We start from the raw sequence: 23,748 nt of genomic DNA on the forward strand, positions 1-23,748 counted from the left end.
TTGATCACTTGTTGTTTAAACACATTCTTAAAGTGCACCAGTACTGAATGATACATCACTGTACAGAGCTAAGAACTGCCTCTTAAAAAATTATCATTATCTGTGTGAAGACAATAAATGGATAAAGTGAGAAGAAGTAGGTTAATGTGAACCATGTTGGTTGCTTGTTCTTCTGTCTGGTTATTTCAGTGATTCACAGGTCCAACATCATGCTTTTTGGTTTGTTTGCCTTCTAGTTAATGGAACACCTGGTAGCCAGCTTTCTACTCCCCGCTCTGGGAAGTCACCAAGCCCTTCTCCCACCAGCCCAGGAAGCCTGCGGAAACAGAGGGTAAGAAATCTGAGATCTAAGAGAGCCTGAGAAAAATGTCAAATAGCTTTCTACAGAGTTACAAACTTTCTGCCTTCTTGGAACTCTTTTTCCATTTACTTTTCAGCCGACAAACCTCAAGGGATACAGGAGTTTTTCCTTGTTTCATAAGTCTTCTGCTGGCTGGCTTTAACTGGTTCTATCTCTGCCTATTTCCACTTTTTCAGGGAACAGCTGTAACTAGTAACTGTGGCACATGTGCACACTTGCAAGTTACTTTGGCTCTGACCATCTATTAGTTTCCAACCCCCTTACAGATAAGTTATGTGAATGAACAGTCAAACCCACTGAAGCATTGTGTGCAATATTTTTGAACGTGCAATCATTTGTGTGAATGCAAATGTGCATGATTGCTCATATTCATAATTTATCTATATGGAAAAAATAATGTGAATGAGTGGAAGGAAATTAAAGCCATGGCAAGTATCTATTGCATATGTATAGGAGTCTTTACATGTGCAGAAACAAAATATGAAATAATAGCACATAACAAATACATTGCTGACACTTTGTAACCAGAACCAGGTAATCCCAAACTCCAAACTCTAGATACAGGAGGAAGGAAAATTCATAGAGACTAGGAGCCCTGTAAATCTATGATGGAACCCAGTATATTGCAAAAAAGAAAAGAAAGAAAAAATATACTCACAATTCATGCAGACTTTTGGACCTCTGTGTCCCAATCCAGAGCATATCCAATAGTTTCCTGTTGGTGAACATTGCAGATGTCACCATTGGCTTACATTACTGATGTTCTCATTGAATAACTCATGATACACTTTCAAAGTTACCCAGGGTTAGCACCTAGATGGAAAACCATATATCTTTCTTTTTGCAAAAAGAATGTGCATTTTCAAAGCCCAGTGCTCAGAAAGGGTTTTCCCCCCCAGTATAGGAAAATCATAATATGTTTCATTTATAATGAAATTCAGTATAAAAATATCAGCTCAGGCCAGCCTGATCTCATCAGATCTCAGAAGCTAAGCTGATCAGCCCTGGCTAGTATTTGGATGGAAGACCACCAAGGAATACCAGGGCAACCATGCAGAGAAGGCAGTGGCAAACCACCTCTGAGCAGCTCTTGCCTTATGCCTATGAAGTTGCCATAAGTCAGCTGTGATTTGATAGTAAATAATTAATTAAAATATCTGTATCTAGCACTTTGACCAGAAAGGATCTATTCCCCTTAAGCAATCTACAATAAACTGTTTATGAACTATATGAATAAACCAGTCCTCCTCCTCTCAAGAATAATGGTAGTGGCTACTTTCTGGCTTTAGCCTGTATGACCAGATAGCATTATTGCTTCTGCTGATTCATAGGATGGGTCAAGTATGATAAACACATGATTAAGTGCATCCACACTACATGGAAGAGGTCTCTGTGTCCCTTAACAATTCTGGACATTGCAATAAAGTCTTCTTAAGGCAGTATATCCATGTCTCTTATTTCTGTGATCAGAATATGATTACAGTCATCCTTCCTCTGAACTCAGTTAATTTGGCCACTCTGGATGTGATCTGAAGGCACACGGTGAAGCAACCTTGTTGAAGGAATCCCCTTCAGAATTCTATATTAGCACCCTGAGCTCGCTGGAGGTAAAAATGTGATACTAATTCAATTTTTAAAAAGTAATATGAAAAAGGTCCTGTGCTGGTATAAAAATTCTAGTACAGTACCCACAGTTCAGAGTAAACAAGGTGGTGGCTTTGGGTCTGAAGGTGAAAGCCCAGTAACTTTTAGCAAGAGAAGCTGTGTCCAAGATACTGTCAGATTGGTTATACAGCTCAGGTCACCAAGAGATTCCAGAAAGACAAACCAGCCAGAAGTGGGTAAGAGCAGGTTATGACATGGAAGCCTAGTCTCACAGACTTGATATTGACTAAGATCACACATTGTGATTTTTCAGCCAGGGATAGCGTTGCCAGGTCTGGGTTGCAAAATACCTGGAGACTCTGGGGGTGGATCTAGGAGACTCTGGGGGTGGATCCAGGAGAAGGTGGAGTTTTGAGAGGGTACAGCATGGTACAATACCATAGAGTCCACTCTTCAAAGATCTATTTTCTCCAGCAGAGCTGATCTCTGCCAGCTGGGGATCAGTTGTAAAAGGGAGAGTTCTCCAGGCCTCACCTGGAGGCTGGCAACCCTCACCAGGGAACTGGGCCGGGCCATGTGTATACAGTACCTATTTAAGATTAGGTAGCAGAGATATAAACTTTTAAAACACAAAGATTTTTTTAAAAAAAATTTAAAATAAAACATACTTAAAACATTAGCACGTTGGTCTTAAAGGCACTTTCTTTCTGTTTCTCCCATGGGATCCAGAGAACTGGGCAAAGGAAGCTCTGGCTCTTTACCTCCCTCCCCAGGGGACCAGGAGGCGGAGGATCCTCAACCAATGGAGAAAATTGAGGTTTTGCTCTGTAGCTCTGTGCAATTGAGCAAACCTTGCAAAGCAAGCTGAGATGCAAAAGGAAGCAAGAGAGAGGGAGAAGGAAGCGGACAAGAGCCAGTTGCTCAGGGGTCTGATAGGAGCCCTCTGAGGCCACATGTTTGACACCCCTGATCTAAAGTCCACTGAGAGGTTCAGGAGTATCAACTGGCTCAAACTTTCTTGTCTGTCTCTTAGCAAAAGTCATCTGTAAGGGTCACGTAGACAGTTTGGCATACCAAACCAAGACAAGATTAAAGTGGATCCAGGTAGTCAGCATCATCCAGGTAGGCCTAGAGCAAGATGGCTGCCCACCCTGCTGAGTATCTTGCTCCAAAACACATATTTGTCACAAGCCAGTAGTTGTTGAATTGTCTTGAGTTCAAAGAGAATTGCTTCAATAGCAGCCTTCTCACTGCCTGATCTGAATAAGTAAGAATTTTTCTCTCCCAAGACTGGCAAGAGTCAAAAAGTGAAGTGGTAGGCCACACATTTTATCTACCTCCTGTTGGCTTCAAAACACAGATGGTGGATTCAGTAAACCACTGAGTAATCAGAGAAGTAGATAGGAGTAAATTCTGAAATTCCTTCACAAGAACCGCTGTATGATGCTGCTTCTTTCTCCTCTGTCCCATGAAGCATAGTCTTATGATTGGACTAGGGGCACAATTCTCCCATAATGCATTTGGTTCCCTTTGAAGGTATACTGATTGTTTAAACAATGACTTTATGAGAAGATGAGATTAGCAGACTTATCACTTTCCAGTTCCAGTTAAAAAGACAAACAAACCAAGTCTATTACATAGGTATCTTAATTTAATTGCAAATCAAAGCAATAAATTATTCAAGCATTTCAATAATTTATATGTTTTTATGTCTTATAATCAGTGTTTATAACCCACCCTGAGCTGGTTTGCTGTAAAAGTAAATAAATAAATAATGCAGAGAGTGGTTTTCAAATGAGGCTTTTATTTATATCAGAAAAAGATCAACACAGGTGGTTGACAAGATTTCTCTTCTTATTGTTGCAAGTTTGGGAAGGGCAGAAGCTGTGGGAGAAGAAAGGAAGAGATCAGGACTAGGATCCTAATCTCTGTGCAGAGGACAGTGGGGGATTTTTGACTTCTCTCTGCTTTTCACTTCTCCTTCCTGTCCACTAACCTGCAGGGTTCAGAGAAAGCTACAGTGGGAAGGTTTTTTTTTTCTCTATGGCAATTCTGCTCATGCTGCTTAGGATCTAAGCCTGGAAGCTAAGAGGTCGGTGTAGGCTTGAGATTTGTACTTGTTATGAGCTCTGCTTAGATGACAATTTAATGTTTGAGAACTGTGGGAAGTATAAGCCAAATCTTGTCTGCTAGCCCCATCTCCAGTATCTAAATATTTAGTAGGTCTTCTACCAAGAGTGGTCTTTTGATGTCAGAAAACCCAGTAAATTTGAGATGACGGGGCAGCCAAGTCCTGCTTCCTTCCTTTATACTTTGATTCTATACACTGGAACAGCACCTTTTGTTTTCCATATTAAACCTAAAGGGGAAGTTCTGGATCATCAAATCCCTGTGTATGCCTTCATGTTATTGACAGGAATTCATTCACTTTGTTTGAAAGAATCATTGAAAAATAAGAATACTGTGTTAATTCCTTTATATACAGTTCTTTATATCTCATTCTACTATACAATGATAGGAAAAGTATATTGCTTAGAGTTACTATTCTGCATTTTTATTATTAAAATTGCCATGATGTTATCTCTGTGAAACATAAATTATTAGTTACAAAATTCATATGCCACCTTTCAGCAAAGGTGGCTAATGGCTTACAACATGCATAATAAAACCATATTTTAAAATCATTAAAATAATCCCTCCTGCACATTAAAACAATTTTTAAAAAGAGTTAAAATACATACAAAACATAAAACCAGCAATTAAAATATTAATTAGGAAGGAAGCAACAGAAGGGGATAAGCAAACCTCCCTGGGGAGAGAGTTCCAGAAATTTGGTGCCATTATTGAGAAGGCCCCCTCCTAGGTTGCCACTGGCCTAATCTTAGAAGGCAGGGGTAGCAGGCCTCCAAAGATGACTGTAGTGTTGGACAGTTTCATAAGGGATTAGGCGATTCTTAAATTATGTTGGTCCCAAACAATATAGGGCTTTGAAGGTCAAGACCAGCACTTTCAATTATGCCTGGAGACAAATTGAGAGCCAGTGTACTGATATGGGTGATATCTTAAATCCCGGGTCAGACTTTTCACCCATCAGAAGCATTTCCATCTTATTTGAATTAAGCTTCAGTTTATTAGCCTGCATCCACTCCAAAACTGTCTCCAGGTACTGGTTCAGGATTTCTACAGCCTCCCTGTGATCAGCTAGAAGTGCAAGACAGAGCTGAGTGTCATCCACAGCCCAGCCCAGCTCTCACCTAGCAGTTTCATGTAGATGTTAAAGAGCATAGGGGATGGGAAGGAACCTTGTGGGATCTCAGCACCACCTTCTGAAATCTGCCTTCCAGGTAGGACTGGAATCACCTAGCAAAACAGTGCATCCCAATCTTAACCCTGATAGACAGTTCAGAAGGATACCATGATCATTGGTATCAAAAGCCAATGAGAAGTCCAGGAGAATCAATAGAATAGCACTCCCTCTCTTAATCTCTCAGTGCAAGTCATCCACTAGGACAGCAAAGAGTGTTTCAGTCCCATAACTAGAGCCAGGCCTCAGATTCAGTGGGAGCTCACAGGAGCGCAGCTCCTGAACCTTTCTGAGAGTTCCACCTCTTTCTTCTGAGAGTTTCACCTCCTTGTCCATTGAATAGTATGTGCAGCCACATAACAATCTCTGGATGAGCTCCACAACCTATTTTTCTACAAAACGACCCCTGACTAGACCTAAATCCAGATTGGAAGGGATCTGGATAACCTTCCTCATCCAGGAAACTGTGGTGCCCAGCCACCACCCATTCAGTCACCTTGCTCAAGAATGGAACAGAATTGTTGAGATCTCCTGGATCAAGAGTAAGTTTCTGTAGAAGTGGACACACCACAGCCTATTTTAAGGCATTTGTGACATTTAAAAATTTTAGAGTTTATTAAGTCAGTATTACATCTGCCGTATACAATAGTGCAGGGCTAACATTCTTCTTTTCCTCTGTTTATTCTTTTTTATGCATATTCTATTAAGCATTATGGGGCAACTCTATAATAAGGGTGGATGGTTCTCTACAATAGAGTAGGCAGAGTTCTTATGACCATGCTAGCAGGCAAATACTAGGCACTTTAACTCAGAAAGTAGTTTTCTGAAAAATTAATACTTGTACATTTACATAAAGACCATTTGTTAATATGGAAGCAGCACTCAAATCTGAGGTCTCATGCTGTTTCTGGCATAGCCAGTCCTCTAGTCAGTTTGACTGTTTTTGCTACAGTTCTCTGCAGGTGATTAAGGATCAGCTGTTAATTTACTCAGGCAGTGTGGGCGCCACAGTAGTGCCATTTGTTTTTGTGTCACTAGGTAACAAAGAAAGCCTGTGTCTTTGCACAAGGACCTGTAGCTTCTTGGTGCCAGAATTGGGAGGAGCCACAGCATGGGCTCCTCCCACGTGTTCCAGTGCTATTTACCTTAGCTAATTGGCATGGAAAGCAGCAGCATTTTGGAGGTTCCCTCCACATTCAGTAACACAATTAAGCTTAATTGCACATGCCTTATAAAGAAGCAATCTGTGCTACTGGTTATGTGGCACTGAAATTTAATGGATGCAGGCATAGGTGTGTAAGAGAGCTGCAGAGTGGTTTCCACTTGCGCTTGTCCAGATCTGATGCTGTGAGCTTGATCACTGGCTCTCTTGCTTCCTTCCTAAGCAATCATGGGAGCTGGGAGGGAGGTGGTGAGAGGTGTCCGATGAAGCCTGGGTAGCACAACAGTTGGCAGAGAGGAAAATGAACTGGAAAAACCCTAAGGAAGTGGTTTGAGCCATAGCAAAATGTGGCAAAAACATTTTATGACATCTAAGGAGCAATTTAAAAGAGGTTGAAGGTTGAGGAAGAAAGTGAGCAGGTCCAAGAACTGTACAAGGGTTGATTGCAACTGATTTTGCTTGAGCCCCCTCTTCTTATCCAATAGGTCCTAATTTCCTGCCCCCCACAACTGAATCACAAGGTAGCTGCCTGTCCCAAGTTAGCCTACCTCCTTTTTCTGCAGACTGCTGAGACCTTATGTCCTAATATCCATACTTCACCCTATTCTTGAATAAAGCCCTTTCCCTTCCCTAATTCCCTTGTTCCTATATCTGCTCCCCTAATGCCCTACTCCATTAGAGTTTTCTGGATTCTAGATTAAACCATTTCTTGGTTGTTCTGAGAGCTGGTGAAGGCAACAACAATTTAAGAAATACATGAATACAATGGGTGGGAATATGAAGGGACAAACTCAATATTTTCTTGCAATAAATAGGTACTTTGCAAAGTTAACTCCAAGCAAAGTTAACACTCTTTGGAGTCCAGGTGGGCTTCGAAGGGTGTAACTTGGCTTAGAATTGTGCTGTAGTTGATCACTTTTTACCTGTTTGGAAGGTGTATGTTGTAGAGTTTTAACAATAAGAACTCATACTTATAATCATAAATTTTAGGCAGTTGTGGTGTTTGCAAGTGGATTGTGATAATTGTGCTCCACTTTTAGGAGAGATCTCCTGGGTACTGTTAATGGGATACTGGGCTAGGCAGGTCCCTAGTCTGTGCAGCAGGGCTTTCCTTAGTTGTATATGTGCTTTTCTTTTGAGTTTTCTTCCTTTTCTAGTCGAGTTGTTTTGTGTTCCACTAGCACAATATTAGAGGAGTTGGACTCAGCACCATTGAAATGAATTACCATATTGTACAGTAGGTATGGAAAGTCATATTAGTGCTGTATTTATCTCCATCCCCTTAAATAAACGCCTCCATGTAATTCACCTTGAGGTGATGCTACTATCAATTCTACTTTCCTTCTCCTTGAACACCCTCCCTTTATTTCTCTGTACTGCATATCTCTGAGACAGGTGTTGTTGTGGTATGTAGATAGAATGATGCCACCTATTATACTCCCACACCTCAGGCATTTGTAGATTACTTGATCAGTCAAAGGATGCTTGCAGTAGGTGTAGAGGGTGAGTGGAGCTACAGAGTCTAATGTGCACAGACATTCTCGCACACATGCTCTGTTTCTCTCTGCTGATATGAACTGGTTGCTTGGCTACCATCTGTAAGAGCCCAGTAACTAAAGTGTCTCCCCATCTCACTGTTATTCTGTCAAAGCACTTCCTTTCCCTCATACACTGAGAAGAAACATACAAGATAGATTTCTTGTCAGGGTATTGCTAGATTCTCAGAGTACTCAGAATCATAATGAACCATTTACAAAGTATATGTTGTTTAAATAATCAAGGGGCAAAATGATAGCATGTTTTGGGTTTTTTTTTAAAGAGCCCATGGTAAACATTTGATCAAATGAATCATAAATTTAAGAAGATGGATTTTTAAAATTGTTGTCTTTCTGGCTGGCACTAGATAAGAGTTTTAATAGAATAAAGTTGTGGTGTGGCAAGTCAAACGCAGTAAACAAATGTATACTGCCCTTCATCTTACAGGACCTGTATCGCCCACTCTCTGCGGATGATTTGGATTCAGTAGGAGACTCTGTGTAATAAGAGAAAATGGAACAATGCTTAATGGTTTGTGACTAAGTAAAGGTCTAACACTTTCTAAGAATGTAGTTAGCTACTAACTGACATAGTAAAAATGCAAAATAAATATTAAAATATTGTTTGTTCGTCTAGATACATACATATATATTCACTGATTTTATGTACTTAACCTATGCAAAGGTTTTAGCTGAGGGCATGCATCAAACAGGGAATTGCATTGTGCAAATATTTCAAGATGAAAATTGAGACAGGGTAACTATAATGAAAAGAGGCTCTATTTTTTAAATACCCATCAGACATCCACTGGGTAGCTGCATGTTTTTTTATTGAAATGGGAGACACTTGCAGATTGGGCAATCAATAGACTTGAAAACTGTTTGGAGAAGAATAACTAGTCCAGGCACACACCCATCTATTAATGTGGGGATAGAAAATATTATCTTGTAAAAAGGACACTTTTACTTTAAGCATATAGGCCTATCCTATCACTTCGCTCAGCAAAGTCTGAAGCTTAACTTGACAGCAGGCTCATTAGGCTGAAGGAAGGCTTCAAACTTTGCTCAGTGGGGTGATAGGATACAGACCAGTGGGTTTTATGCTAGCAGTCCACTCAGCTAAGCATGAAGCTTTCCTCTAGTGGCAGAGAATAACTCCAAACACACACCACACAGACTGAAAATATAATGAATTAAAAGATTATCAGATTTTAAAAAAAAAACCTACACAAAGCAGCCCTTCGCTAATTCAGATTTTTCACTTTTTTATTTTTGCATTTGATATAAATATGGGAACAAATTTTTCAGACTTAGACATTGTGGCAGCACTTCTGCCCCACTACAGTCATGACAAAAATTAGTGCAGTTATTCCCTAGTCAGCTGTTTGAGAAGTGGAAATCTCCATAGTGATATTAGAATATGTTCTTCAAAGCCATTTATCTATAGTTTTCCATTCTCCTTTTGCTTTGTGTGAGTTAAATGCACAGAGTTCTTTCACAGCACAATCCCTGTATGTATACTTTTGTTAAACTGGCTGTTGTTACATGGCACAGTTCAGTGGTAATTTAGCCTGTCCAGACTCCTAGGAACTAAGAGCAGCACTTATCCTACCACTCAAAGAGCCCCAGTAGAGCCCTTAGCACCTCCCTTTAATTTATCATTTTGCACCAGAGAAATTCCCAATGGATTGGCCAATATGAAGTTTATAACAACTACCAGTTTAATACAAACATTAATTATTTGTATTTTGCAGTTTGGGGAATAGAAGCTAGATGCTTTCATTGAAGTCTCAGTCCTCTAAAATGCTAGTTTAATTTTAGTTTGTTACCGAATATATAAAGTGCATTATCTAGCACTAACATTTTAAATAGTATTTAATTTGTCCAAGGGTTAATTACTTAATGCTGAATTAAGAATTTTGGCTAAATAATCAGTTTATATCAAGTTTACAGAAGGTAATTTTACCAATTACTGGACAAAATACCATAAGTTAAGAATTTTATCTAAAGTCATGCACAGGGTTTTAGTGTCCACATTGCAACCATTTCATTTAGTGCACATTGCAACCATTTACCATCTTCTTCTGGGTTCTTTGTCATTAAAAAAAGCAAGAATGGCCACACCAGTAGGCAGAAGAAATGTAGAAGAACAGCTGCAAGGTGAAAAATATTTAAGTTCCTATAGATCTCTGTGTTCACTGTGTAGAAACACTTCTTTTTATTGAAATGAGAAATAATTGCAGATTGGGCAATCAATAGGATTGAAAACTGTTTGGAGAAGAATAACCAGTCCAGGCACACACTGCTAATCTTTTTTCCCTGTATTAATGTGGGGGTAGAAAGTTTTAATCTTGAAAAGGGGTACTGCATAACTTTGGCAACGATCCCCTGATGAAGCAAATTGCAAAACACGAAGGGATCTACAAGAACTTAATACATATTTTTTCACCTTGCACCTGTTCTTCTACATTTCTTCTTTGCCACTGTCAATAGAAAATGGTGTCCTGAGATGGTAATTAGTATTATATTCCAACATGTTACCTTTGTGCATTAATTAATTTATTTCATTTAATTTCTAACTTGCTGTCCCGGAACCAGCTCAGAGTAGGTAACAATTCATAGCCGTACAATAAAACCTTCTAAGATATAACATAAGTTAATAAATAACAATAAAATTAATAGAACAGTTAGTATACAATTTACAATTTAAGATGGTGTATAATGGCAGTCACACGCAATGTTTTTATATATCTAGTGTGTGACTATAGCAGAAAGATGTTTAGCTGCTTTCTGTATGTTCTTAGAATCATGTCAACCCGAGAATCTGGCCCACATTGTTGGTTTTGAGCTCCCACTTCAGTCTTTTGATTTACAAAGAAACCTGTTATTTAGTCTCTGACAAATTAGAGATCTGTTATTATACTAGGTACACTAATGAAAAGCTTTAGAAGATAAATATTACAATTGATGCAATGGGCAAATCCCATTGAATAACCTAGGTTTGTTTCTTGTTGAGGTTATTTAAGTAGGTGATATAATACTAATTCATTGGTGATGGATTGACTTGTGTTAGAACCCCTTACACAGAAGAAAGAAAAAGACTTTTCTAAACCTTGGACTAGTTTGGGGAAAATATGAGGTGTTTTAATTTCATTTTCCTCTGTTTCATGGACTTCTTTGACTTTTAAAAGTCTGTTAAGGTGTAAGACCACACAGAGGATTCATATTGCCACTGAATTTAAATTGCATGACTTTGTTTTTGCTGTGGAGAGAAAGATATAATCTTAGAATTATTAGTTGGTGGATATCGTGGCAAGTTTCCATCCAAGCAATGTCAAAGGATATTCTAAGCCATACTGTTTAATTCGATTCACATAACATTTCATCAGTTTCACATAACATTCTGACTAGGGCACTCTTGATGGGAAATGCATATACCATTTATTTCTAAAATGAAAGTTCCTGAGAGATTGAAGACGCACAATTTTATAGGCAGTAACATCCTCTTTTATGCTAATATACATTCCAAACTTCAGAAGCAGAAATGGGAAAAAAATGTTTTGGAACAGGGCCATAGGGCTTCCATCATTGAGGACAATGAAATTCTGTTGGATAGTCCTGCAGTTTTTGAAAACAACAGAAGTTTCTCATACTTTTACTAATGAAACTACCAGTATTATTTGATACACAGACATAATTTGTTTTTAAAGGTAGCCATTAATTTCTCCAATGATTCTGGCTACTCAGATTTGGTTTTAACAGTAAGGTTACATAAAATTAGGCTGAATTGTTTTTTAGGGCAGTGGATTGGATCTCACTTAACACTTGTGCTAATTCCACCAATCCCCCATCCTTTAGCTTCAGTTGTCCCACCTGATGCTGTTCTTGGGCCCCACTTCCCCAAGGAACAGCATACCGGGGGCAGTTGAGACTGAAATAGGAGACGGAGGTGACAAAGGTGCATACCACTTGTTGAAACCTGTTAGTCAATAGTAATTTTGAGCAAGATCCAAGCCACTTACTGTTCAGTTGATTGTATTTTTCCAATTAATATTTTGAATCAGTATTATGGTTGGTGTATTAGAAATCATGTCAACATCCAGTGTTCCATTTCACCTTGCAGAAAGAGACTTCAAAATGTGAAGTAGCTGTCTTTTTTCTCTGAGGATAGTCCATCCTTTCCCCTCTGTGAATGAACCAAGTCCTTGCATATGATTATACATACAATATAAGCCAGTTGTGCATGTCACTTGTGCAAGGACTTGTGCATTTGCATGCAGAAGTTGTCAGACAGTATTTTTGGTTCTGCTCACTGAACATATTTCTGGATCCCAGCCACAGTGTTGTAAAATATTGCTCCTGAAATAAGAGGACAATTTAAAAAAAAAATGCATTAATATGAATTGGAATGAATTAATTCTAAGTATTACTTGAGTAATAATGCTTGGTTTAAATCAATACTTGCCCCAATGTTTAAAAATATTAAAGCTTAATTATGTGAAGTAGTTTTATTCATTTTCATTGATATGGAGCTGTAAACAAAATATGGAGCTAGATCATAATAAAGTTTTGATAAAATACCTATAAAAGACCATTGATAGTGATTAAAAATTACGTTTAAAGTGACTTTTTTAAATAAAAAAATATGATTTGGTACAAGGCATTTAACTATGGTAATATCTTTAGATATCCACAATATTTATCTGTACCTGTTTAAAAAGGTGCAACACTTGTATATGAGAACACTTCATATGAGAAAATACCAGGTTTAATATTGGTATTCTGATTTTGGATGAAATTACAACAGCACCTTATCACATGGGGAAAAGTTAGTGTGAGTTGTGAGATACACACAATCAGCCATGGTTATCTTTCTGTTGTAATAGCCAGCAGTTATGGGACTGGCTACTGGTTCCTTGTGTCTACCACCAGGTTCACAATAACATTTCTCCAAGCTGAATACCTGTGTAATTGATCATATGGAGAAATTTTTAATGTATTCTGTAAATTGATTGTATTTCTATACACACATAATTTGCACATGCCTATTTGTATGTCTTATGATGTATGCATTTATGCCTATTTGTTTAAATTATTCCTGGTTAGCAAGTATGGATAACACTGGCTGCACTGTTTGCTTATCTGGTGGCTACTCTATAGGCATTATTGTTGTTTCTGCTGTATAGTAATCTTTAATTGGGTTTATCTCCTCCATTGAAAGAAAATGGCAGTGTATTGTGTATGCTTGTAGATGAAATGAGTTTACAATTTTGTGCCATTTTCTTGGATGTTGATAATATTTTACTTATTTTATAAATGCCAAAGTAACTGTTAATCAGCAAAATTTGTACACATTTTAAAGTGGTAGTGGATGAGTGGTTTTGTTTGCTAATAAATCAAGTCACAAGTACCTTCTTTTTTGTACTATCATGCAGTGCATTGTACATATGTTTCGTATTTGACTTTGCCATTCTGATTGCCTTTGCTGGATTTTAAGATGTAAGTTACATAATAAATAAATGGGAAAATCTATTTTAAAAGTTCAGTGAGCTTCTTTTGAAAATGGGAAAACCAGAAAAAAACCCACTTTAATCTGTTGCCCCAGAATGTCAGACCGGAACCAATGAGTTGAAATTAAATCAAGAGTTTTCATCTAAACATTAGGAAGAACTTCTGACAGAATGGTTCCTCAGTGCAACAGTCTATCTCAGGAGGTGGTGGGCTCTCCTTTGGAGATGTTTAAACAGAGGCTAGATGACCATCTGACAGCAATGCTTATTCTGTGAATTTAGGGAGATTATGAGAAGGAGATCAGGAAGGGTTGCATCAGTGCTTAGTTCTCCTAGCCCCTTCTTACATGCCCAGGAAAATGCTATTTGCCACTTTGGGGTCAGGTTTTTTTCCAGGATAGCTTTGCCAGGGATCCTGGAGAGGTCCTCCCCACAATCTTCTGGGCTTGGAGTATGTAGAGAGGAGGTACTTTTGAATGTCCTGCATTGGTCGGGGGGGGGTGGACTAGATGCTCTGGAGGTCCCTTCCAGCTCTATGATTCTATGCTATATCATGTGGATTTTTTTGTCACTGAGTTATGGGATTTATAGGTCTTAATGGGCTGGACTAAACATGAATATACAGAGAGGCTTTTTAAAGTGTTGATGCTGAGAGAAGACAGGAAAAGTGGAGGGGAAATTTTACTCCTAATAGGTTCTATTGATTGTAGATTTACCTTGAGTTGTTTTATTTTTGTGTGTGAAATAAGGAATAGGTGGAAATTATGAAAAAAAAAATTGGTATATTTTTTATTAAGCAGAGGCTGGCAACTGACCAGATGATTGTGGGGCATGTTTACATTGTCTACACTGTTGACATCACTACATCACTTCTGGATAGGTCTAGGAACTGCTGGGAATTCTGCAATAAATTAATAGAGTTTACAGCAATTCCTAGAGCTACTCATTGTCACTTCTGGGTTTAGAGGTGCCAGATCCCTCCTGTCAACTGTTGGGGGGCTTACCAGGATGAAGGGAGGCCCATGCTGCATTGCTGGCAATGTCACTTCTGACACATTCCAGCAGTAATGTCATCACACCAGGATGACTCAGTGACCCTCTGGCATTTTTTTTGGGGGGGGGGCATAGAGTTTCCCCCCAAATACCAGAGTGTCACCAATGTGATGGTCACTTTCAGCATACATTGGAAGTGATATTACCATGTTGGCAGTGACAAAGCCTGGGCCTTCCTCCCACTTTTAGTAAGTCCCCCTACCGGCCAGCTGGTTTGGTGGTAGGGCCCAAGGGCAAAAGATCCTCCTTCTCCAGCAGGGGGCTGCTAACCCTATCCAGGTTGTACCCAGAAGTGGCATACTGGCACAGAGGATGTTAATATGTTTTTTAAATTCTCCTGCCATTGCTCCAAACAGCAGCAGGCAATGGCTACAATCAGTGGGAGGCTTCCTGCCACAGCTGGTTACCTGATAACCCTAAGTATTATACTGCTGTCTTGTGAAAAAGCCTTTAAAAGCAGATTCCTACTGTGACCTATTATGAAAAGATTCCTGTGAAAGAGAACTGAGCTCTAAAAAAGAAACATGATCTGTCTTCAAGACATGCACACAGCGGACAATAGATGATATTCTTTGCTGACTAGAACTATCTTAGTGAACCCTTCTTGTTTGAAATCATTATCTGTATTTATATTAAGCAGAACTGTACCAGAGATTTGTATCCAAACTTTGACTGGTTTAATTCAGATCAATATGCAAAACTCAGTTTGTTTTACTTTGCATCCATCACTCCCTAGACCACATTTTTTTGCTAATCTCCACTCCCTTATGAATAGCCTTTACAGGGCAGTCCTAAACAGTTTGCAGCCTTCCTAATCAAATTAAGTCAGTGGATTTAGAAGACTGTCACTTAGTTTAGGATTACAATGTTAGCATTTCTGTCATTAGATTCCATTGGAAGTTTTTATTTTTAATCTTCTTTTCACACAAAAATTGCACTGTCAGCATTCTATTATTTAAATTATTTACTTATGCTGCCTCACAGAAGACCTGCTTGCAGCAGTTCATAAGGTAAAAACAATACAATAAAATCATAACTGCAGTAATATAAAAACTAGTTAGGCCTTAAAAACATAAAACAATACTCAGCAGCCTAAAATTATGTTCATAAAGCATCCCACAAACTAGAAGCAGATCATAAAAACAACTAAAAAAGAGAGAAGAAAGTTTTATTCAAAGTATAATCTTTTGTATCCTTTCGCACTCACTTCTTCAGACACAGACATGAATTGAATTTTGCATATTGATTTGTATCTGAAGAAGTGTGTGTGCACATGAAAGGTTATACCTTGAGTAAAACTTTATTGGTCTTAAAGGTGCCACTGGACTCATACTTTGTTCTGCTGCTTCAGACCAACATGGCTACCCATTAGAAAATAAAAATATGTCACCCAGTTAAAACCCTGGATAATAAATATTTTGGTTTGGTGCTAAAGGAAAATAAGGTGTCTATCAAGTGAGGCTGAAGGGGGTGGGGGGTGAGAGAACATTCCAAAGGCAAGATACAACCAAAGAAAGAAGCTTTCTCTCTAGTTTCTATCTGCCTGCTCCCTGAAGGTGGAAATGCACACAGGAGGACTTCTGAGAGGATTTGAACTGGCAGTCTGAGTAGCAAGGGAAGAGGCATCCTTTTAAGTACCGCAGACTCAAGCCATTAAAGGTAAGAAACAGAACTCTGAATTGTGCCTGGAAGCAGATGGATACCCAGTGCAGAGAGAGGTATTATCCAGCCTTTGGCAATAGAACAATTGTATTGTGTGGCACACAATAAGTTTTTGTGTGTAGTGGAGGAGTAGCCTTAACCCTGCCAGGGAGGACAACAAAAAGATGCCTTCCTTTGCCACCATCAGAGGTTTTCAAAGTGGCTGATAGCAATTTTAAAAACTAAAAAGTACAAGAAGCCAATGTAAATATAGTCATCCATCAGTTAATCCAAAGGTCTCTGGAATAGAAATGCTTTCAGAGTCCCCCCCCCCCCCACGGAAGTCCAAAATAGAGAGCACCAGGCTTTGAATTCAGCAGGAGCTCACAGAAGCACAGCTCCTGAACCTTTCTGATGGTTCCCCCTCCTCCTCCACACCTACCTACCTTGTCCATTAAATAGTAGGTGCAGCTGCATAACAATTCCTGGATTAGGAGAATAGGCAGCCAGCCAGCCACCAGGAATTGTGCCACACCCCCATCAGCCCTCATTAACTCCTGGAGAATCCTGTGCCTCCCTTTCTCCACTTCTTATGTGATTTTGGATGGCAGGTGGCTTGCTGGCCTTTTGACTGGGGGGGTGGGTGGCCAAGGAGAACTCCAGGTGAGCGAGGCCTGCTTGGGTTGGCTGGATCTCTAGTTAGTCCAAGCAGGCCTCGCTCACCCGGGGCTCTCCTTTCTTGCATCGGGTTGCTTTTGGCTGCTGGGGGCGGTGGCATATGCTAATGAGTTCCACCACCTATTTTTCTACAACATGACCCCTGGAGAGTACCAATGTTCACTTCCTTGGGACAGATTTACACAACCCAAGACAACATTTGAAAAGATTCTCTCATGAGCCCATGTTAATCTTTCCTCTGGCAAGGCAAATACATGTGGGACAATTCCATTCATTGATCTAAGTATGAGCTGTAGGGTTGCCAATCCCCAAGTGGGGGCAGGGGATTCTCCGGTTTGGAGGCCCTCCCCCCGCTTCAGGGTCATCAGAAAGCGGGGGAGGGGAGGGAAATGTCTGCTGGGAACTCTGTTATTCCCTATGGAGATTTATTCCCATAGAAAATCATGGAGAATTGATCAGTGGGTATCTGGGAAGGCTGTTTTTTGGGGTGGAGCCACCAAATTTTCAGTATAGCATCTAGTGCCTCTCCCCAAAATACCTCCCAAGTTTCAAAAGGATTGGACTAGGGGGTCCAATTCTATGAGCCCCAAAAGAAGGTGCCCCTATCCTTCATTATTTCCTATGGAAGGAAGGAATTGAAAAGGTGTGCCGTCCCGTTAAATGTGATGGCCAGAACTCCCTTTGGAGTTCAATTATTCTTGTCACAGCCTTGATCTTGGCTCCACCCCCAAAGTCTCCTGGCTCCACCGTCAAAGTCACCAGATATTTCTTGAATTTAACTTGGCAACCCTAATGAGCTGGTCGATAAACCTCGAAGGAATACACTTTTTTTTTCTTGCATTCAATCCATTATCAACTTTTCAGAATTCAAAATACTCATTTCTTAACAGAAGACAACCATTGTTATAATGGAACCAGAAAATAACAGCAGAAAAGAAATGTTCATCTTTACATAAATTCCTTCCTAGAGAAATGCTAAGAATTACTTGTTTGAATGTAAACTAGATACACAGTATGTTCTTGGAATTACTAGCCTATCTAGATCTTACTGGTATAGCACTCCTCCTGTGCACAAATCTGTTTTCTTTTTGCCTTTTGCTTGAACTGATAGCTTTATCTCACTTTACACAGAGTATATTAAAAAGCAGGTCTGGCTCCTGTGAGCTATGAAGTGAACTTTCAATCTAATTTCTGCCTTGAGCTGCTATACATATTGTGACTTTTTGCTAGTGAGCACTTTGCTTTGCTGCAAAATGGTTCCCCAGCAAAAGTCTGAAATGCCCTTTGCTTACATTAACTTACAACTGACCAAATGCTATCCAAGGACACACTGTTGGCTAAATTTCTTAACTGCCCTTTAAAGTATTGCTCATCTGTTTGCTGGCATTTTCAAAAGGCATGTTTGTGAAATGCTGAGTAATTGAGTGTTGCATCTATTATGCGTATATTTTAGGGGTTGGCATTTTAAAAGAAATTCAAGATCATGTGATCCTTCTACCATCATGCCTATTTTACTGCTTTTTATTTCACAGACACACAATACAAATATCAGAATTTCCAATATCTGAATTTAAACACTAGCTTTACATGGATTACATTTGCCATAATGTTTCATTTTTGCTTGATTATAAAACAGATTATAAAAAGATCCTGCTGGTTTCCTGAGCACAAAGAAAATGTTTTCAAGGGTTTGGCAAAGGCAGTCCTACATTGCCTTTGGAACAAAGAAAGAAAGAAAAATGGAAAGATCTGGCAAAGATATCAACCAGATATTGTGCTTTACAACTTTACTGTTATAAGTCTATTATAAAAAATCATAGTTTCCTTGAAAAGGAATATGCAAAAATCAGTTTGTATCTATCGCTCCCTAGTCCACAACTTTTTGCTAATTTCCATTTGTATATATAGGAGGAGAAAAATCTTTAAAATCCAATAGGCATGTTTGAAGCATTTGCCTGACTTTTTATCATATTTTCCTCTTTATATTTAAGAAGTGTCATTGAGTCCCTCCACACTTTTGAATATGCAGAAAAGAACTGCAGAAAAGAACTGCAGAGCAAATATTCCAGAAAGATGTGGTGGAAATTCTATAGCACTGATCTTCCTTTTCCAGCCGTAGAGAGAATCATGGTATGTTGGCCATCTGTTGTATGAACATGAGCTGGGTATGCTCACACCAAAGAACCAATCCTGCTTTTATGCAGCCACTTTCTTTTAATGTAGGTGTGCCATAAAAACAGCCAGGTGGCCAGAAACTTAAGCAAGAGCTCACTCTCAAAATTTGTTAAGAGGTGATGACATTTCCCAGGGTGCAGACTGAATTAAAATTAAGACAGGTCATTTGTATTAAGCACTTCAGGTTCCATGAAGGCTTTTCAGTATGGAATTCTCTCTTTGTAGTAATCCTAATGTGATCTGCAGCTGTGTGAATGACACATGTACAGCTCAGGATACTTGAAAAATTCATTTTACCCAAAGTAATGCCAAGGTCTTCGATAGCTTTGTGACATTAACTTTTTAACAAATATGAAATAGCCATTACTTAATTTCTTTAGAAAAGTTGACATGCAGTAAGGTTTTGCTCCCACAGTTCCATAAATCATCTAGTGAAGAGCAACAGTTCATGGGCTAGAAGAGGAGTGGCCAAACTTGCTTAATATAAGAGCCGCATAGAATAAATGTTATATGTTTGAGAACCACAAGACATGAACACCAGATGTTGGGAGGAAGGAAGGAAGGAAGGAAGGAAGGAAGGAAATAAATAAATAGCTGGGGGAGGGGAGGTGGAAAGAAAGCAACTTTAAATGCATTCTCCAAGCCACCTGCTGGCTTGGCTTGGAAAAGTGATTTAAAGAGACAAATGCCTTCTTCAATGTGGTCGATGGGGCAGTGGGGGCTTTGATAGCCACACAACATGTGTGAAAGAGCCACATGTGGCTACCAAGCCACAGTTTGGCCACCCCTGGGCTAGAATATAAAGAATTTTCTATTTATATATTTGAGGGGGCTTTTGAACTGTACCTGTAGTTGCATGTGCCACATTACAAAGCACTTGGGGTATGCCCAAGCACTGGGATGGGGAGGACAATCACATGAGGAATCTGGCAGAGAAAGTACTTAAATTGCAAATGTTTGTAGAAGTTTGTGCAAGTTTTGGTACAATTGCAAATTGTTGGACTTGAATCTAGCCGTTCCCATCTATTAGCTTATTTGTCTCTGGCAATACCTTTGAATAGTACAAAATTGGACAAGTCGTTATATTTATTTGGCAAGTCCTTATATATACGTTATATTTATGCTGGCAAGAAATTAAATAACAAATTGATACACCTTAGCCTACTGAGGATCCAAACTAAGTTTAATATGAACTTTCTCTGATCTGTCACCATTAATTTTGGCATCTGATCTCATTTCAGTATATTAACAGGACCTAATAAAAAACCTTAAATCTTTCAAGACTTGCAACTAAAGTATTTCACATTAAGTGCAAAATAGTAGTGTCCAGTAGCACCTTTAAGGCTAACAAATTTTATTGCAGCATAAGCTTTCAAGAAACAGCTGTCTTCATCAGATACATGAAACAGATGAAGAGAGTTGTGCATCTGTGTCCATGCATCTAACAAAGAGAGCTGTGTTTCTCAAAAGCTTATGCTACAATAAAAATTGTTAGTCTTAAAAGTGCTATTGAACTCTTTACTATTTTGCAGCAATGACTAACACAGCTAACTCCTCTGGATCTATGACCATAAGTGCAGTTTTTCATGATAGAAGGGATGCTATGGAATTACAACATTGTTATGATAAAAGGTCTGCCATCTAGTCTATGTGAAATTATGTCAGTTTTGAATATAAAAGAAGATAAACCAAAAAATGAAAGGTCTACATAAATAATTGTCTATTGAAGAAGAAAATTGGATTTATAGGATCCATAGATAAATCATTTGGTAGTGACAATGAAGATGGAAAGGTCTGTTTTCCTTGTGCCAAATCCTTTGCTCCCCTCCAGTTAACAAATTTATTGTAGATACAGGCCCTGTTTGCACAGCCTGTTGAGTCTGTGTTAAACTGACCCGGTTCTGTTCCGGATATATTTGTTCCAGATATTATCAATCAGACTGCCATACTGCAATTCAAATCACTCCATGTTGAAACCATCTTCTGCCATCCACACAACGGCACCATGGAGTTCTTTTTTGTTTTCCCCACTATTATGCGCATAAGTGCATACTACGCACAAGCATATTATGCACATGTGCGCATATGCATATAGGTCAGAAAATATGCAGTTATGTGGTTATGCGCATATTGCTAAGTAGTAAAAAAAATAGCAACTGTAAAGCAGATGTCTGAGGCTCCTTTTGCTCTGGGACAGCCTTCAGACATCCGAAAGTTGGTTAATATCCCAGCAGAATTATCCAGACAGAGAAAACTATGAAGTGAAACCGGACAACTCAAAAACACCACAAAGGAGCAGGTAACAAAATAATCTGGTTTGGAGAAGGATTGGGGGGGGGGCGACAACGATTGACTACCGGGAGGCAGTTGTTGTCTGATCAGCCACTTTTAATCCGGTAGAAAACAGCAGCGACAACTGATTAAACTATGCATCTGAACAGGCCCACAATGTTTCTTATGCTTCAGTTCTGTTAAAGGGTTCGCCTACAGATTCAACTAAGTACAAGAATTTCACAGCTTTGGAAGTGAAGTGACCTTTTATCCATTTTCCAAGTTAAACTGTTTTATTAAAACATAATCTACAACATACTGTTTAAATGTTAATGTTTTACTTTGATTTAAGGCCACTGGATTATCTGACTAAAATGCTATCAAAATGTTAGTCTTTATTCGGTAAAAGATTAACATTGCTATTAAAATAGATGAAAGTCAATGTTTTAAGATGTGGTTTAATTTATAATTTGTATTGGTGGTATCCTACACACCAGGATTCATGTCATCCTTACAACAGTTAGGTCTGCATGCTTATGGTGCCTTTCTGCAGTTTAACATCTAGCAGTGGAACAGCTGCAGGGAAAAGAAGCAGTTATGCAGGACAAGTGAGTGCCATGGGTATGAAGATGGGTCTTGCAGGAGGAAGACAAATGGTTACCAGCTAACACCTTGGTCAGAAAGTCGCAGTTTTAGATTTTAGAGGCAGATTTTAGAACTCACAGCTAGATTGTGTGTCTTCCTTTTGTAGAGGAAGGGATAGCATGACCAATGGTGGAAGGTCATAGTTCAGTTTTATTATGGTCAGAGACTAGATCCAACTGACAGGGTCATAGTCAATGCTTCCTCTAAGCTGTGCTATCTTGTGAGCAAAAATTCTACTTTGTGAGCTACTGGCATTAAGGTTGTGAGCTACTGTGTAAATTAGTTTGTTCTGGGGCCATTTTCCTGATCTAAGAGGTGAAACTGTGAGCAAGAAACTAAAAAATTGTGAATTAGCTCACACTAATTCACCTTATAAGGAACACTGCCATGTCTGCTATGGTGCAGGAATGCAGAAAATGCATCCATATCCTTCAGAGCGGTATTGTTTGTCTGAAACTGTAAGTTGTGTACTGAAACAGATGTACAAACAGATGTGCCAATACTCTATCAAAAACAGGCTGTAATGTTGGTGGTACACAGTCAATTAATGCTGGTGCCATCATCAGATATGCTGGGTCAAATGTTTTCGGGCTGATATTATTAAACTAGGCAGAATAGACTATCTTGGGGTCATTTGTAATCAACAAGAAGTGTGATGTTAAACTAAAAATAAAAAAATTATGCTAATAACAGTTGCTTTGCTAGGGAGTCTGGGATTCAACCATCAACTTGGTGCTATTGTTTGTCTTTGAACTTCAACATGCAGTAAGATAATTTTTAAAGACTGTCTAGCTGTGATGCTGTTGCATCTGTAGTGGGTAGAATGCAATGAAGGACAAAGACAATTTTCAAATATAGGAGATGTTTCAAATGTAGAAAAAAGTATTTTTTGAATATCAAAATTCCTTCCATGTTGAGCATATAGGTTGCCACATCCATATATTTCACTGCTTGTATATTTGATTTCTGCATGCTGGGTTCCCCTGCAAAGCATGGTTTGTCAGCATATGCATATGCTTGGAAGCAAAATATATGCACACAGTAAGCAGCAAGAGTGGAGTATATTCTGCACAAGAGGTGCCTTCATATCACAGTTGAAACAACCCTAAGAGGTAATTTGTATATATTCTCTTACTTGGTTAGTGCAGATCCTGCCATTCTTGGGGAAACTTTAGCCAAATAAGGCTGGAGGCAGAACTGGATTTAACAACATATTTAACATGTATTCATTTTCACAACATATTTAAAATGTACTGAGTTCTGTATGGCATAAAGCAATTAGCATAAAGTTTTCCCAAATGTTAGAGCAGTCACCAAAATGGTGGTGGCAATTTTTCATCATCAGCTGAACAAGGTGCTACACTGTTAAGGTGCTACACAGGCAAAATGATGAATATCACAGGTTGTACAACAGGGTTAAGTCACACAGTTGAATTCCAGCATGTTATTACCTGAGGAAGTGCTAGAGAAGGTCTAGTTAACAGAGGAGGCAGAATTATCTATATTATGAGAGAAGCTTTTGAAAGATGAGATTGTGGGACTTCTAAAATGCATAAAATGGTGATGTCTTACAGAGTTGTAGAGGGGATCTCTCCTGCAGCCAAGAACAGAAGAGTGAAGCTAAGTGGACTCATAGCTGATCATTTTGTGAGCAGGGTGCACAACGTGAGCCAATTCAGGCAACCATTCTGAAACATGCACTTAAAGAAACTTAAACTGATGATACAATCATCACAGTAATTGGAAGGCAAAAGGGACATTGTTCTAGCAGAGTTTTTCTGAGTTGTCCCTGATCTGGATGACCCATA

The 23,748-nt window shown here is 39.0% G+C and overlaps 1 protein-coding gene and 1 long non-coding RNA gene across 6 annotated transcripts in view; one reads left to right on the top strand and one right to left on the bottom strand.

Annotated features, from left to right (window-relative positions):
• DCLK1 (doublecortin like kinase 1) overlaps nucleotides 1–23,748 on the top strand; it is a 347,460-nt gene that overhangs the window by 259,018 nt on the left and 64,694 nt on the right. For 4 of the 5 annotated variants that reach the window (XM_060234697.1, XM_060234695.1, XM_060234698.1 and 1 more), the window contains one exon: nucleotides 237–331. In XM_060234697.1, the coding sequence (XP_060090680.1) occupies nucleotides 237–331 (95 nt within the window). Of the gene's footprint in view, nucleotides 1–236; nucleotides 332–8,415; nucleotides 8,594–23,748 lie in introns of those variants that run through there. The other variant, XM_060234700.1, reaches the window with a different exon arrangement.
• Nucleotides 9,185–9,506, bottom strand: LOC132568654 (uncharacterized). Its single transcript, XR_009555202.1, has 2 exons — nucleotides 9,308–9,506; nucleotides 9,185–9,276 (listed from the first exon to the last, which is right to left on the bottom strand). It is a non-coding gene; the product is annotated as an uncharacterized LOC132568654 (long non-coding RNA).

The sequence above is a fragment of the Heteronotia binoei genome, chromosome 3, assembly GCF_032191835.1.
Source record: "Heteronotia binoei isolate CCM8104 ecotype False Entrance Well chromosome 3, APGP_CSIRO_Hbin_v1, whole genome shotgun sequence".
In the NCBI taxonomy this organism is placed as follows: domain Eukaryota; kingdom Metazoa; phylum Chordata; class Lepidosauria; order Squamata; family Gekkonidae; genus Heteronotia; species Heteronotia binoei.